The following is a 17,559-nucleotide window of genomic DNA, read 5'->3' on the forward strand; positions in this document are numbered from 1 at the left end:
TCTACGGCGGCGATGTGGGACGCCACCTAGGCCCTGTATGTTCCAACTAATAATCCTCATCGACGGGAGGATGTAGAGTGGAACATCTTACCCGACCTAGTGGCGGAAACAAACCCCTCAACAGGGGAAGACCTCCTGCTCGAGGAGGGAGGGATGGAACCAAGTGGTGGAAAATCAACAGGGGAAAGAACCCTGCCACCTGAAGAAGAAGCCCTGTCAACATGAAGCCCAATCACTGGCTCCCCAAAAGTAGCGGGCACAAACTCCTCCTCTGGGAAATCTGAACCATCTGCCAGGGCTGAAAACGAGTTCCTGTGAAGCAAGCCAGACACCGGAGTGCGAAGGATCCCTTTTGAGGGAAGAGGATCAATAGTGTAAACCATCCCCTTTCCCCTATCCAAGGGAGGAAGTGAGGAATGCTCTCTATCCTGTGTCTGCCCAACCGCGGAGACCTCTACTGCCTCAAGAAGAGCGTCTGGCACCGTTGGATCTAGGGAAGAAGCTGCAACCAGGGAGGAGGTCGAAGCTTCAGTGTCTCGAACTGTGCAAGGTGAGACTGGAGGGACAGCTCGAGGTGAAGCAGAGTCCACTAATGTACCCTCGTGAACTGAAGGAGGGATCTGCACACGTGCCGGAACCCACTGGAGGGCGTCGCGTGCCCCTGAGGTAGGTGGGGGTCGAGGAGCAGGTGATGGACCTGTACCACCCCCCTGTCAAGGCCGAGGAGCAGGTGCTGGACCTGTACCGCCACCATCCTGAGGAGGACCGCCATGTGAAGGTCGAGGAGCAGGTGCTGGACCTGTAGTACCACCCCTCTGTCGAGGCCGAGGAGCAAGTGCTGGACCTATACCAGCCCCCTGTCCCCCCTGTCGAGGCCATGGGGCGGTTGTTGTACCAGAGGGCTTCTTGGGCCTTTTCTTCTTCCTGGGGCAATCCCTGGCAAAGTGTCCAATGGTCCTGCATATGATGCACTGGTCCTGTGTGCCTGAAATCTCTCTTCTCTGGCGAAAAAAGGAACCATCCGGGCGCTGGATCATAACATGATCCATCTTGAGGTTAGGATCCTTACAGAGGACCCTAACCTCAAGATCCATCTTGAGGTTAGGATCCTTACAAAGGTACCCCATCAGCCTTGGTTGCCTCTGCTGCAGTCAATGGCAACCCAGGGAGGGGTGGGATCTCAACAACTGCGCCAAAATGCTCCCCAATAACAAAAAGAAGCTGATGGTAAACCTGGGGAAGCCCGGGGAATCTGATGAAGAGCGAAAAGATTTCCTTATCTGCCTCCACTGGGTCGAAACCAATATGAAAGGCTTCAAAGAAGATCTTCCTGTGTCCCAGGTGTAAAAACTCAGCCTTGAGCACAGTGCTCGCAGCCTCTAGAGTGTCAAAAACAACCTGGAAAAAACCTCGTCCCAGAAGACGAACATCTAACAATCGTTGAGTGAGGTCTAGGGGGAGAGCCGCAAGCATCCAGTCTCTGGCTTGGGATCTGGAGGGGTGAGACCCGAAGATGCGTGCTAGCAACGTGGTAGAGCATTCAATCTCTATATCCTTCTTGAGCTAGCTGCAACTCGTCTTTAGAAAAGGTAATAGTTTTCGCGGCCGGTGGAGGTGGAGTAGGATTGGCTGACGGAGTATCCATCGCCAATCGAGGTGAGGAGGCCGACTCTAACAATTTGGAGGCTCCTTCCGCTCCAAAAAAAGCTGCGGGAGAAAGGGGGTAGAAAATAGGGAAAGGAGGTGAGGAGGGAGCGGGGGGAAGGGGCGAGGAGGGGAGGGGTAAAGGGGAGAGGCTGAGAGGCTGAAGGGGAGGGGGCAGGCTAGGAAGAGGAAGGGAGAGGAAGGAGAGGCAGGAAGGGGGCGGGCTGAGGAGCAGGGAGGGGGCGGGTTGAGAGGGAGAGGAGAGGGAGAGGAAGGAGAGGGAGGGGCAGGGAGGGGCAGGGAGGGGGCCAGGAGCAGGCTGAGAGGGGGAGGAGAGGGAGCGGGGGGTGAAGGGAAGGGGGAGGAGAGGGAGAGGAGGGGGCGGGCTGAGAGGCAGAGAGGGGACGGAGAGGCAGGGAGGGGGCGGGGGAGCAGGCAGGGAGGGGGCAGAGAGGCAGGGAGGAGGCGGGGGAGCAGGCAGGGAGGGGGCGGGGGAGGCAAGGAGGGGGCGGGGGAGCAGGGGGCAGGCGGAGAGGCAGGGAGGGGGCGGGGGAGTAGGCAGGGAGGGGGCGGAGAGGCAGGGAGGGGGCGGGGGAGCAGGCAGGGAGGGGGCGGAGGAGCAAGCTGAGAGAGGGAGGAGAGGGAGCGGGCTGAAGGGGAGGAGGAGAAGGAAGGAAGTGGCTGAGGGAGAGGGAGGGACTGAGGGCAAGGGAGAGAGGGAGGGATAGGCTGAGGGAGAGGGTGCAGCAAGGGAGCGGGAAGGAGCAGCAGCTCTCGAAATTGTCCGCTTCTGTATTTCTGGCTTCACATGGCCATCCCTCAAGACCCACAACTAGTGGTCACGTGTTGCATATTTGAGAAGGCAATTACAGGAAGTTAGGATGAATGAAGGTGATTCTATGGATGCATATCTTACAAAGGTGAAGGACCTCATGAAACAACTTGCCAACATTGATGAGGTGGTGCCAAATTCACAGCTTGTCAGTACCACACTGAATGGACTACCAGATACATATCAAGGGTTTGCTACAACCCTTCGGTTAGTGGCCACTGGTAATCTAGACCACTACTCTTTTGATGAACTAGTTACTTTGCTTTTGCAGGAAGAGCAAAGTCGAGCTAATAGACAAGCCATTATTCCTGATCATGCATTTGCTTCATAGTAGACAAGAAAAGGCAAGGCTTCCAAGCCTATGGGCAAGCCAAAATCTGCACATAGCAGCTGAAATTCCTCCCGTGCATCGAAAAATACAGCAGATAAGTCAAAGAAGAAAAGATGCAACTATTGTCGCAAGCCTGGACATGACATTTCAGAATGCAGGAAGTGCATTGCTTCGGAGAAAAAGAAAGCAGGATTGACAGTTAATGCCTCACATGCTATCGAATCCCATGAGCCAGTAGATGCTTCACATGCACATGCTCTTCAGGATGATTGGGCATGGGCTGTCCATTGCTCATTTGATCCCTCCAAAGCTGATGCACTCTTTACTGCTAATGATGCTCAGTCCTAGTACTTTGATAGTGGTGCTTCCAAGCATGTCACATCTTGCACACAGTTGTTTCATTCTTTAGCTGATGCACCTCGAGGGGGGACTATTACATGTGCTAATAATGCTTCATATGCTGTAAAAGGAATTGGAGATGTGCAGCTCACATCTGTCACTCTGACAAATGTTCTTTTTGTGCCTGAAATTCAAGTCAACTTGATTTCAATTTCAGCAATTGCCACTTCAGGTTTCAGAGTTATTTTTGATGGCTACAGATGCCTAGTTTATGATCTTCGTGATGACAATTCTTTATCACCTTGATCATCACTCAGCTGCACTTTCTATTGAAGCATTTTCTATTTCAGATTCACAGCTTGCTGAAACTCATCTTTGGCATGAGAGAATGGGTCATCTCAATTATAGAGCTCTTGCAAAGCTACATTCACAGCAAATGGAAAATGATGTACCTCAAACTCACACAATTTCCAAACATGTATGTGAGGGTTGTCTTTTGGGTAAGATGCATCGGTTTGCTTTCCAAAAGAATCGTCCAAAACTCTCACGAAGGAAATTGCAGCTAGTACACAGTGATGTCTGTGGCCCAATGAGGACAAATGCCATTGGGGGGTACAAATATTTTATGACTCTCATTGATGATTTCACACGATATTGCTGGGTATATCCTTTAAAAGCCAAATTTGAAGTTTTCTCATCCTTTCAAAGGTGGTTGAACATGGTTGAGAATGAATCAGGATGCAAGCTTGTCACTCTCAACACATAAAGGGGGAGGGAGTATATGTCAAAGGAGTTTGATGCATTTCTGTCTTCACGGGGCATTGTTCACTCATGCACTACTCCTTACACTCCTCAACAGAATCCTGTTTCTGAAAGGAAAAACAGGTCCACAATGGAGATGGCCAGATGCATGCTTAAGGCCAAGTCTTTGCCCAATAAATTTTGGCTTGATGCAGTGATGTGTGCCTACTATGTGCTGAATAGATCACCTACACGGGCATTGAAGACTGTTACACCTTATGAAGCATGGAAAGGCAGGAAGGAAGCCTTCACTTTCACACATGAGAGTTTTTGGGTCTCTTGCATATGTTCATGTACCATCTCAGCTGAGACATAAGCTCGATGACAAGGCAATCAAATGCATATTTATTGGTTACAGCCAGGAGAGCAGAGGGTATCGCTTATACCAACCAAATTATGGGAAGATTATTGTCAGTAGAGATGTAATCTCTTGTGGACTGCAAAGCTAAGCCAGATGTTGACATCTTTGATGCCTTTGAATCTTGGTTACCTCCGCCATCCTCAGAAGAGGACTTTGACCAGCAACATGAGCCTCCTGCAGGCCCTCCACCAAGCAATAATCAGCCACTACCTCATGCTGATTTGCAGGTTTCTCTTCTAGCACAAAATGATCCCACTATTCATGATGCACTGATTGAAGAAAGAGCTGTCAATAGACAGCAAAGGCAAGTTCCCAGATGGCTTTTAATACATTGAGGGACAGCCTTTTGCTGCACGGACAAGATCAGGAAATAGATATATGCATGGTCACTTTCTTGACTTTGCACTCCTTGCTACAGCTTGCAATGAAGAGCCCTTGTGCCATAAAGATGCTTTTGACAGCAAAGAGTGGATGGATGCAATGAGAGCTGAATTACATTCCATTGCTAAAAATGACACATGGGAATTAGTAGATCTCCCTCCCGGCAAGCGTCTTGTTGCCAAAGGGTATGCCCAACAACAAGGCATTGACTTTGAGGAGACATTTGCTCCCACATCTAGGATTACTACCATTAGATGTGTCATTGCCATTGCAGCCCATCATCATTGGCAAGTGCACCAACTTGACATCAAGACTGCTTTTCTTCATGGGGATCTGCAGGAAGAAGTCTATGTCACACAACCTCCTGGCTTTGAGGTTGTTAATTCTGAAAATAAGGTATGCCGGCTTAGAAAAGCCCTTTATGGTTTGAAGCAGGCACCCAGGGCATGGTATGCCAAAATTCATGCACACTTACTACCCCTTGGTTTTCATAATAGTCCCACAGAACCCACTCTTTATGTCCGTGGGAGTGGATCTGATTTTATAGTGCTGATTTTATATGTGGATGATATGCTCATCACGGGCTCAGATGCTCAGCACTGTTGCATCCGTACGCGTACGGTCATTTTTTCCGTACGGCCGTACGTACGGATTTCCGTATGTGACTTCTTTTGGGGGGGAAAAAATCGGGATGCGTACCTTATATTATTGCTTGGCTGCTATGTTCGAATCCGTACGACATCCTTGTGAAGGCTCCCGAATCCCAAGAAAGGCCGTACGTAAGAATTTCCAATCACGATTCACTGTTCACCGTCGACTGACTCTCTGCCTGCAGGCTGCACACCGACCTTGCTGCCTCAAGAGCCTATTTAGGCAGACGTTTGCCCTCTATTTAGGCAGGCTGCAGCCCTTTGCCCTCTTCTTCAGCACCTTGCTGCCCTCTATTTAGGCAGCCCTTTGCCCTCTTCTCAAGAGCCTATTTAGGCAGCCCTTTGCCCTCTTCTTCAGTCCCGACTCCCGAGTCCCCTCAGCCCTTCACTCTTCTTCAGTTTGCCCTCTTCTTCAGCACCTTGCTGCCCTCTATTTAGACAGCCCTTTGCCCTCTTCTACTTGCTTTGGAGGTGAGTGGTCACCGGTACAGTTGCAGCCCGCAGCTTGCCTCTACGCTCTACCTGCTCCAAGTGTCAAGGTAAATGCAATGGCTGCTTTTTTTTCCTGTTTTGCAGCAAGTGCTCTCTCTTTAGTTGATGCCATCTAACAGGGCAGCAGCCTGCAAGGACTTCAAGCCCTCTTTGGAAATTGTTCCTTTGCCCAATGCCTTATTTGCCCTCTTTTGCAAATTTGCAGCTTGCAGATCTACAAATGGGAAGACAAAAAGGACCAGAATGGGAATTTGTAGAGGCCTTAAAGCCTTTGGGGAAGGGCCAATTCACTTTTAAATGTAAATATTGCCCTCATTCATGGGATGGAGGACCGACCCGTATAAGGGCACATTTTCTTGGGCTCACAGGCTTGGGGGTTGACAAGTGTACCGCTCCTCCTGAAAATGTGAAAGATACTTGTCGAAGATTGCAGGCAAAGGTTGCCCTAAAAACTGCTGCAAAACAGCTTGTTGAAGATGTGGCTGATTTGGGAGATGCCTCAGTGGGTGGTACTGCAAGTGGAAATGCATCTGGCAGTGCATATGAGCCAAAGCAAAAGAAGTTGAAGATGTCAAAGGGAACCTTGGAAAAGGCATGGGAGTCACAAGCACGGAAGGATGCATACATTGCTCTCCGTCGTTTTTTCTTTGCACAGGATATTCCTCATTGGAAGGTGAGGAGCCCTTATTTTTTGGAGATGGTTCGTGCCATTGGCCAAGTTGGGCCTACCTTCAAGCCTCCATCCTACAATGTTTTGCGCACAACGGAGCTAACTAATGAAGCAGTATGCATAGATCAAGAGATGCTACAGTTTCAGGATAAGTGGAAAAAATATGGCTGCACCATAACTTGTGATGGTTGGTCTGACACTCGACGCCGGCCTATAATCAATATTATGGTCTCATGCATATTTGGTTCAGCCTTCTTGAAGTCCGTGGACACAAGTGGGCAGTATAAGTCAGGGGAGTACATCTTTGGGATACTGAAAGATGCCATTCTTGATATTGGGGCTGAAAATGTGGTGCAGGTGTGTATGGACAATGCATCTAACTGTGTGCGGGTAGGAGAATTGGTGGAGGAAGAGTGGCCTCACATTTTCTATACTAGATGCACATGCCATTGCCTTGACCTCTTGTTTGAGGACATTGGAAAGCTTCCATGGGTGAAGCCAGTGTTGGTACATGCTAACATGATTGTGACATTTGTTACCCGGAAACACACCGTGTTAGCAATGTATAGAAAATTCAGCAAGAAGGAATTGGTGAAGCCAGCACAAACACGGTTTGCTTACATGTTTATCATGTTAGCAAACTTGTTGGATGAGAGGGTATACAATGGATTGCGTCGCATGGTTGTCAGTGATGAGTATTGCAAGAAGAAGGTGTCACGCACTGTGAAAGCACAACAGGTGTCTTCTATTATATTGGGTGCTTCATTTTGGCAAGATGCAAGACTCATTGTGAAGCTTTGTGCACCTATTTTGAAGATCCTTCGCCTGGCTGATAGGGAAGGGGCTACCATGGGACTTGTATATGAACTCACTGATCGGATGGTCGAGAAGATGGCAACTATTGATGGGATTGAATCCTCAAAGCTGGCTGATGTTAGAGCCTTATGTGTTGACAGGTGGAATATGATGCATTCTCCATTGCATGCGGCAGCGTTTGTTCTCCATCCTATTTGGAGAGAGAAAAATCCAGATAGTGACAAGGAGGTGCACGATGGGTGGATGGATGCCATAGAGCGGTACACCAAGTATGATGTTGACAGCCAAGGCACCTTATGTGATGAGTTGGATATTTACAAATCCATGTCAGGCACATTTGCTCGTGCGATTGCAAAGGATGAAAAGAGAATGCACCAAGGGGTGAAATGGTGGGAGACATTTGGGGCTCACACACCAAATTTACAGCGGTTAGCTCTTCGAGTGCTCTCGCAAGGCACATGTGCTTCTCCTTGTGAGAGGAATTGGAGCACATTCTCTCTTATCCATACTAAAAGAAGGAATAGGCTGCTTCCAAAGAATACCGAGAAATTAGTATACATCCATACTAATTTGCGTCTCATTTCCAAAATCAAGGAAAGGGGATTTGAGAAGATAGAAGTGACCCTAGAAATGATCAACAAGGAGAAGGATGATGATAGGCTGCTAGCGAGGCAAGCAGATACAGAGGGAGAAGACATTGCAGCCCCTATTGTTACACTTACAGGAACGATGGATGTTGCTGCAGCTTCAAGCACCTCTAGTCTTTTGGAGTTCCATGGCGAGGCAGATGAGGATGGTAGTGATGAGGAGGAGGAGGATGAGGAGGGTGCAGGCATTGATGCAGATGATGATGAGGATGAGGATGAGCAAGAGGATGAGAATGAAGATGCAGCTTGAGGCTGTGGCACACTGGCAGCCTTTTCTTTATGATGTTTTGCCTTTCATGTTTTGGTGTAGTTACTAATACGGTGTACCTACTTCCTTTGAAGTTTGATCATGATGTTTTGGACCTTTTGGTGTAGTATTGATTATTGATCTATGATCTATGATTCCATCTATGATGTATCAAAATCTAGAATCCAGATGACTACGGTCTCTGGAGGCTGGAGTCTTTCATGAATGAAGAATCACGATTCACGACTCATGACTCATGAGTGACGACTTTAAAATTAATACAATTATACAAGTTTCAAGTTTCAGTTCAATACCTCTATGTCAATTTAATGTGTACAATGATCAATGATCAATCTATATTTTTCTGAAATTTTTTGGATAAAACTAGGGTCACGTATGTTTCAGCCCCAAGGGCTGAACCATCCTCCAATCATACTTCCGTACTCGTATGACGTATGCGTATGGTAACGTATGGAAAAAACTATGATGCTCAGCATATTGCAGCTTTCAAGGATCATTTGCAGCAGGTTTTCGAAATGTCAGACATGGGACAGCTCCACTATTATTTGGGCATTCAGTTTGCTCATGTTGAGGGGGGTATCATGATGTCTCAGTCCAAGTATACTGGACAGCTCCTTGATCAATTTCAAATCAAGGATTGCAAGCCAATCTCTACTCCAGTGGACCCTGGCTTCAAATTCTCAGCTCATGATGGGAGCCCACCATGTGATATCACTCTTTATCAGCAGGCTGTTGGATGCCTTATTTATTTATGTCACACCAGACCTGACTTACAATATGCAGTATCTCAGCTCAGCAGATTCATACACATGCCCAGTTCACAGCATTGGAAGGCAGTGAAGAGAGTTTTCAGATATCTTAGAGGCACTCAGGATTTAGCCCTCTTCTATGGTGATCAGGGCTCACTTACCATGCATGCTTACACGGATAGTGACTGGGCAGAATGTTCCGACACCAGAGTGTCACATACTGGCAATTGTTTTTTGCTTGGCAATTCATGTATCTCTTGGCTCAGCAAGAAGTAACCAACAGTTGCCACATCTAGCTGTGAGGCTGAGTACAGGGCAGCTTTCACCGCTATAGTATAGTGTGTTTGGCTTCGACAGTTACTTACAGATCTTGGTATTCGCCAGACATCCTCCACTATTGTCTACACTGACAGCCAGAGTGCTTTGGCCATTGCGCGTAACCTAATGTTTCATGCGCGTACCAAGCATATTGAAGTTCACTATCATTATGTTCGGGAGCGGTTGTCAGCAGGAGACATAGAGTTGTCCTATCTTCCCACAAAGGACAACATAGCAGATATGTTTACAAAGGCACTTCCTCGTCCCAAGTTTGAAGTCTTCCGACAGGCTTTACACTTGGTTCCCTTTGTTACATGATCTGACATCCCTTGTACATTCATAGGTGGCTATATCCTTTTGGATGAACATGTGCCACCATGACCAGAAAATACTAGGTATTCTGATACGTTTCCAAAGTACTTCAGCCCATCCCATGGAGGGGGGTTTGTAGGCCATAACCTGGTGGTTCTAGTGATGCCCTATAGGCCATGGTATGTGCCTTGTAGGCATAAATATAGGCACTTGTAGTGTTAGTGCCTTTTAGGCCACATAGGACATAGTCCAATGTGACACCTAGGACACTTAGTCCTAGGTCTAGGTACAAGTACCATGTACTCTCTATTTTCCATTATCCTAGTTGACGTGACGGCATTTCTCATCGACCCTTGTACCTTGTACGTGCTCTCTTTTGTCTACGCGACCCTACAAAGAAAAGGTTGAATTCATCTAGTCAATAAAGCTACTAGCTCAACCAACAGATAGTAAAATGTTATGGTATTTCCTGTTCTAGTGGAAATTGATTCAGTGACTGCTACCTCCATACCAAAATAATGAATAGTGAGAGTGCACTGCTGAATACCTTTGCTTGAATTTGAATAGGGGAAAATTGACACACGTATTGTATCGCCATGGCCCCCATTCAGCTCATCTATGGAATGAAACACCCACTTCCATCAAGCCCTGACTTTGCATTTGCTGCAGACAAGTTAATTCATAAAATTTTCAGCTGTTCATCAAGCTATTAATGGAATCATCAAGAAAAGAGAGCCAATCAACAAAATGAACATGGAACAACGATGATATCCTTGTTATGCCCCCCCCCCCCTTCTCTCTCCCCCTCTGTCTGCCCAGGTAGGGCCCAGGTAGGGGTCACCAAAGACACATCCCCTGAGGAGACAGCTGCCAATTTTGCTTCTTCCACATCATGTTGAGAAGGGGAGATGTTTACAAAAAGTAGAAAAAGGAAAAAACTTTGATCATTTGTTCCTTTCACACCAATCAGGGCAGACAAGTGGCCCTTAGAAAATGCTGGCCAAAACAATCCTGGCATGGCAGTCCCAAGAGGCCCATTGTGGACGTCATAGTGCTCCATGTGGACTGCATGCACTACCCGTGTGATATGTGCATCAATCCTAACCAAAAGTGTATCAAGGAATCTACCCTATGCCCAGCTCTAATCCTTCCCAAGTGTGATCACTACTGATGACGAGGTCATCGACTGACTCACTGATGCTCATCCACTAGTCCCAATCCAAAACTGAGCACGAGAGCCTGTAGCCGACAGACTATGAGAGATACTAATCCTTGTGATGTAGCTGTCAATTATCTCGTACGACGCTCTCTAGGCATGTTTCCACCATCCATCATCTGGCAAAAAGTACATGCACTCTGTCCACCAGAGTCTCATCACAATTCTCCTCTGCCAAATAGCTCCCCAGTCGCTGACTGTAAGTCCCAATTGTCCCCATCGATTTGGATGGGTTGGCTCCAATGACAAAATACTCAATTTTGATGGATATGCGCTTGGAAGAACCACTCCTTGTAATCCACACGTCCTCTCCACTTGTGGCTGACTGATCATCACCATGCTGCCACTGATAACTACCACCAGATTTACATCATCTACTTTGACTTCTCTTCCACTTAGCTTATCTTCTTTTGGTCCCCCTTCTTTTCTTATAGTCTCCAACAAAGTGACCCAGCTTAGCGCAATAGAAACACTTGTTTTCTTCTTGTCTCCATTGCCTAAGACTTCTCACATTTTAAATAATCCTTATTCTCTTATGGCTTGCCCTTGCTAGGCTTACTCTGTCCTTTTCCTTGTCAAATGCAACAAAAGTCTTCTCATCCACTTCCTCCTCAGCAAATGAAATCGAATGTAACATATTTCAAGCACAAAATAGAGTACAGACGGTTTACGGGCCCAAATGCTCATTTTCTATCTTCTCCAAGAATGCTCCTACTTCTGATTTCCCTCCCAAACATGGAGCGAAGAAGATGTAAATAGCGGCAAGTTCCTTCTTGTGAGTGGACTTTTGTATGTAGTTTGCTGCATCTGCCTTGAGCAACAATGCTTCCAAGAATGATTTCAAGATCCTCAAACATAACTCATCTGCTTTGACAAAGAGTAATTAAATCATTCTAGCTGCATAACTCCATGTCTTGGATGAACTCCCCTTCTAAGCTTCTTATGTTCTTTGCTCTTATGAATACGTTCTCTGAGAATTAATTTCTTCAGTTTACAAGAAATGGCTTCATGCAAAGAGGAAGGGGTGAAAATGATAAAACACCCATTTTTCTTGCTCCTTCCACATAAAGTCAGGTCATATATTTGGTTTCTAAAAGAGAGAGGAGAAAGTAGAGAACGAATAGAAGTGATAATGAAGTAATAGAGAAGAGAATAAAATAGGATATATTCAAATCCCTTTGTCACATGCATTGAGGATTGCCCTGGATAGCTTGGAGTTCCATCGCATAGACTAACATCAAGACAAGATGGGAGAATATTACTCCTAATGAGAGGGTATGCTTGACATGGAAGTCAGAAGAGGTCCCAAATATCACATAGACGCTCTCCATTTGTTTTCATCAATGGAAAAGCCAAGGTGCACCTCAAAAGACCGGTACATGTATATGTTCTATCTCATCTTCTACCAAGACACTTACCACCTCAGTTATTGTACACATACCTAAGGCCTCCTAGATCCCTAAAAATTGTGCCACCATAACTTCCCAGTAATTTATCTAGATGGACGTGCTCCAGAGACATACACAAGCAACTCTTTCCTCATTGGTGAGTGAGAGAAGCATTTATGCTCTCCCTCTGGTAATGCATTGTGTTGTAATTTCCTCATAGGCCATTCGGTCTTTTAAGTCTCTCTCTCTCTCTCTCTCTCGCCTATGGGTCCTAGCGTGCCCTTTGCTGCCCATTGAGGCTTGTATGAGTTCGCTTTTCTCTATACTTTGTCCCATAGGCCTACGAGGCCTCCTGTGGATGTTAATCTCTCTCTGCTACCGCCACATCCTTTCCCACGACACGATCTGCACGTCTTCCAGATGGGAAGATGCCCCAAAATCCATGGTTTGATGATGAGTGCAGAGAGATGAGAGACCACCTTACACGTGAGATAGCACTGGGACATTTGACTCTGCCAGAGGCACACCGGATCTCACGTCCAGTGACACAGCGTAAGAAGTGGGCTTTCCTCATGCACAAGATGGACGAGGTGATCAGTTCTTCTCGCGGAGGAGATCCCACCACGGGATGGGGACTCCTATCAGAAGGGAAGTCACCCATTCCCATCATAGATCCCGCTGTCTGGCACACATATGCTTGCTCCCTATATGATGTCCCAGGTCATGCACCACCTGATATGTCCTCTATGCCCAGGCCCACCACATGTCATTTCTTTACTCCGTAGAATGCAAGAGCTGCTCTTCTCTGGCTTCATAACCGACGATCACCAGATCATGAGGGACTACGCACTAAGCATTTTGTGCATGGGCAACAAATGCTGACCCCGATATTAGCACATCTGTTTAATCATGCTGTATGCCATGGCTTTCCACCTACCTGGAGCACCACCACCATAGTACCAATACACAAGGTAGGCGATCCCATGCACACTGGGAACTACCGTACTCTTATGATTGGCCATACTTTGGGTAAGGTATATGGGTCGGTACTAGAGAGGGAGATCAGCAGTCACACAGAGGGCCACCGATAGCGGGCACTTGGGCAAGCAAGATTTCGGAGACAGCACCCCACCCTGGATCACATTTTCACCTTGAGGGCTATTATTGAGGAGGCGCAGTCGAGGCATCAGAAAGTCTACACTTGCTTCGTAGACTTTCGTTAGGCATTTGACACTGTCCTACGCTCTCGCCTGATCAGGAGATTATAGGAACTACAACTCCCAGCCATCATGATTTGGGGGGTCATGAGTTTATATGAGTCTGTCAGAGGAGCATACATGCCCCAGGAGGCTTATCAGACTGGATTGAGAGCACCATCGAAGTAACGCAAGGTCGCCCCCTATCACCAACTCTCTTCGGGCTCTATATCGACGAGATCATTTCTTTTGTCGATCGACTAGGCGGACAGGGTTCGCTCCTAGCGGACATGATGGTGCAGATACTGTTGTATGCCAATGACATAGTCCTCATATCATCCTCTGCAGAGGGGCTGCAGAAACATCTAGAGGCTCTGGAGATGTTCTGCAGGGAGAGAGACTTGACTATTAACCTTCGGAAGACCAAGGTTATGATCTTCAACACCTCGCGAGCAGCAGTATCCTGTCACCATAGTTTCACATACCGAGGCGAGCCTGTGAAGATAGTGCATTCCTACACATATTTGGGGATAGTGTTCACTAGACCAGGTTTCACGATGATGCATGCAGGTACTGCACAACTCACATGAGGATGGGGTGCTTTGGTCCGACTAGAGAGACAATGCTTCCAAGCACACTTCCAGGACCCCCCGACGAAGGGCTAGCTCTTTGACACATTGGTGAGATTGACTGCTATGTACACAACACCTTTTTGGGGGAGTGACATTTTAGCGACCGAATGGAAGAGATTTGAGAGATTACAGGTGACCATGGGATCCAAGATGATTCGGAGTAAACCCTCAGTCCCTCATCAGATTATACAGGCAGAGTTCGTCATGACCCCACTTCAGGTTGATGCCACCTTCCAGACGGTGACGTTTCTCCATAGAGTTTGGTTCTTACCCCCGTGGAGACTACCGAGACTAGCATTAGAGTCCTCTAGGCAACTAGCAGAGAGTGGTGTCGATACAGCATGGTACGCACGGGTATTCACGTGGTTTGGTAGTCACGGCATTCAGATGGACAAACTTCCTCCCTTTCAGTACAGCCTGGACGCAGCACCCGAGATGGATTCCACGAGATGAGATCAACCGTATCATACTGTTGGACCTCCTCCAACTCCATACATCTAGGGCTTGGGGGAAAGAGGAGCTCTCCACCAAGCTCCAATTCTACCGTGATCACTTCTTAAGGATCTCAGAGCACGGTCTTGTCATCAGACCTCAGTATCTTGAGGACATGAGAGTTTCACATGCATTGAGGATCGCCATTGGTCAGCTACGAGTCTCATCACATCAGCTACGGATTGAGGTAAGGAGAGCTGCAGGCATACCCAGAGAGTAGAGGACTTGCACACTATGCCAGATGGGGGAGATCGAGACAGAGTAACATTTTCTCTGTGTTTCCCCAGTCTACTATGAGATCCGAAGACGATATTATTGCCTCTTTCAGGAGGGACAGGGCTTTGGCCCACTCACACGGCTGATACATTTTCACGATCAGGTCTGTGTTGGGCTCTACTTGCTTGAGATGCGCCAACAGAGAGACACATTGATGCGACAGGCCAAAGAGCAGCATGGGCTGATGCCACAGGTCACCATCTGAGTTAGCTGCCAACGTAGCCGAGGGAGAGGAGCTTGATGAGATAAGAGCATCATGGGTCAGCGGTAGAGGTGCACGAGGGAGACACACTCCACGTGCGACACGAAGAAAGCCCAGAGTACGCACGATCGAGGTCCGGTCTATCTCATCCCTTCTTAGAGGCGATCGCCAGAGACGAGGCATCACCCTTGACATAGCACACCTAATCCAAAGATCAAGGAGACCACTCCCTCCCCCACATTGCGAGACAGCTCGACAGACATAGATACGAGAGCTTCTCACATCTCATTAGAGTGCCACCAGGTTACCCGGATATATGGAACCTGAGCACCTACTAGGAGTGCTAGCCCTGAGTGCCTGACACGCTCCTGTTACTTTGCTACTCTAGTATTTTGTTCACTAGTAGCTGAAGCCTGAGCATGTTAGCGTTTTAGCTTTTGCTTTCAGTTTTTCAACTTTTAGTTTTTAGTTCTCAGCAAGGGTCTTAGTGAACTATTTGCTTCAGCCCTCACTGGCTTGTATGAGGTGCTACTTCTTGGATTCGTGCTTTGTCTCATAGGTTCGCGAGGCATCTTGCAGACGTTAATATATCTTTCTTTCTTTCTTTCTCTCTCGTCAGGCACCACTCCTCGACTTTAGGGATGATTCCACTCTACTGCCAGACATTGACCTTGAGGAGGCAGGTATGCTATGAGTTTCGGCTGACAGACGAGGACCGCTCACATCTTATAGGCAGGCTCTATTAGACCTCAGCAGGATGCATGATCTCATTATCTATAATGGTCTTGATAGATGGCCCGCTTCAGGTGGCTTCAGTTGCTTTCCACATGGGGGAGGCTTCAGTGTTGTGGATTACATCATGGGATCCCCTGCCTTCACATCTCGCATCACTGACTTTACTGTAGCACCTCTCCCTCCAAGGGCTAATCATACCTACCTTTTCTTTAGCATTTCTACCCCCCGCCGCACAGCACTTTCTACCATGTTGAGTTCTTACTCCACCTACCATGATATACGCTTTGATCGTGATCACTCACCTACTTACTCTGGCCTTCTGCACATACTTTTCGCATACATTGACTTTATACACCTTTTAGAGGATCGTGCTGCACGAGGCTGCTCTTCACGCCTTCCCCCACACCACCCGCCCACCACCACTTGGGACCATACCCTGTAATAGTTGGTATGATGATGAGTGTAAGGCTTTACGCCGTCAGCTCAAATTCGAAACAAAAAACAGCCTTCCGAGCGACCAGAGACGCTACATGAGTACCCTCGTCTGATACGCAGAAAGAAACTTGACTTCGTGCGTCGGAATGAGGAGGAGCTGCTGAACATTATGTTCAGTAACAACTCTAAGGACTTCTAGCGGAGATTTCTAGAGGGACGGTCCCCCCCACCACTCACTGACACTAAGGTGTGGTCTGATTATGCATGCACGCTCAATGATATCCCAAATAAGCCAGCCCCTAAAGTATCACATATGCCATGCCCCATATCCTACACCCTCTTCACTAGGGGGGGGGTAAAGGATGCCGTAATGAAACTTCATAATGGCCGAGCGAAGGATCATGAGGGACTATGCACTCAGTTCATTGCATATGGGATTAACCTCCTAGCCCTGATCTTAGCCAAGCTATTTAATGAAGCTGTTTGCTTGGGGTTTCCACGCACTTGGACCATCAACACTATCTCACCCATCCACAAGGCAGGGGATCCCATGAACCCGGAGAACTACAGGACCATTATGATTGGACATGTCATGTCCAAGATTTATGCATCAGTACTCGATTCTGAGGTCAACAGATTTGCAGAGTGTCGAGGACTCAGAGCAGCAGGACAAGCCGGTTTCAGGCGGGATCATGGGACCATGGACCATATTCTCGCGCTCAGATGTATCATCGAGGAGGCGAGGGCACGGAAGCAGAGGGTTTACTGTTGCTTTGTGGATTTTCGCAAGGCATTTGACACCGTTCCGAGAGCCCGCCTCATACAACACCTACAGGATTTGGGTTACGACCAAAAGATCATTTAGGCTATCATGGCACTTTATGAGCGAGTTTCAGGCAGAGTCCAATTAAGATTCCAATTAAGATCTGGATGGACAGATGAGATCATGAGCACTATCAGGGTCAAACAAGGGTGCCCATTATCACCTACCTTGTTTGGCCTCTACATCGACGAGCTCGAAACAGTGATGCAGGCACAGGGTGGGGTAGGTTGCTCTCTCACAGGCACGCTGATCCGGATATTACTTTACGCAAATGACGTGGCTCTCTTGTCTTCCTCACCAAAGGGGCTCCAAAGACACCTTGACGCACTACAGTCCTTTTGTAAGTCTCATGATTTTTTTTTTTGGGTAAAAAAGAGACTTCTATTAAGTAAGAAAGAAACTCGCTAGAGCAAGCTTTGTGCGGAAATACAACATGCTAAGCATGTAATAAAAAACACCTCAGAAGAATGAGGTAGAAAGAAACCAAGGCTGAGGCTGAAAATGCCAACTCAACCCTGTAGAAGTCTCAGCAAAGAAGGGAGAGCCTCTCCAA

The 17,559-nt window shown here is 47.5% G+C and overlaps 2 protein-coding genes across 8 annotated transcripts in view; one reads left to right on the forward strand and one right to left on the reverse strand.

The window, feature by feature from the left end:
* LOC147880866 (UDP-N-acetylglucosamine diphosphorylase 2-like) overlaps positions 1 to 17,559 on the reverse strand; it is a 194,721-nt gene that overhangs the window by 21,232 nt on the left and 155,930 nt on the right. For 3 of the 7 annotated variants that reach the window (XR_015540484.1, XR_015540483.1, XR_015540482.1), the window contains exon 16: positions 10,159 to 10,274. The exons of 3 other annotated variants lie outside the window; for them this stretch is intronic. The gene's annotated coding sequence lies outside the window, so the exon portion shown is untranslated. The remainder of the gene's footprint in view (positions 1 to 10,158; positions 10,275 to 17,559) is intronic. One more of the 7 variants, XR_015540485.1, reaches the window with a different exon arrangement.
* On the forward strand, positions 6,037 to 8,278 carry LOC147880867 (uncharacterized). The gene has a single exon (XM_087370046.1). The coding sequence runs from the start codon at positions 6,052 to 6,054 to the stop codon at positions 8,212 to 8,214; it is 2,163 nt and encodes a 720-aa protein (XP_087226172.1). The 5' UTR covers positions 6,037 to 6,051; the 3' UTR covers positions 8,215 to 8,278.

This window comes from Dipteris shenzhenensis, chromosome 31 (assembly GCF_047967505.1).
Source record: "Dipteris shenzhenensis isolate YYH24624 ecotype China chromosome 31, Dip_SZ_1.0, whole genome shotgun sequence".
Classification (NCBI taxonomy): domain Eukaryota; kingdom Viridiplantae; phylum Streptophyta; class Polypodiopsida; order Gleicheniales; family Dipteridaceae; genus Dipteris; species Dipteris shenzhenensis.

Bases quoted from the DNA above. Each gene is read 5' to 3' on its own strand.
- LOC147880867 (XM_087370046.1), top strand. From the start codon at position 6,052: ATGGGAAGACAAAAAGGACCAGAATGGGAATTTGTAGAGGCCTTAAAG.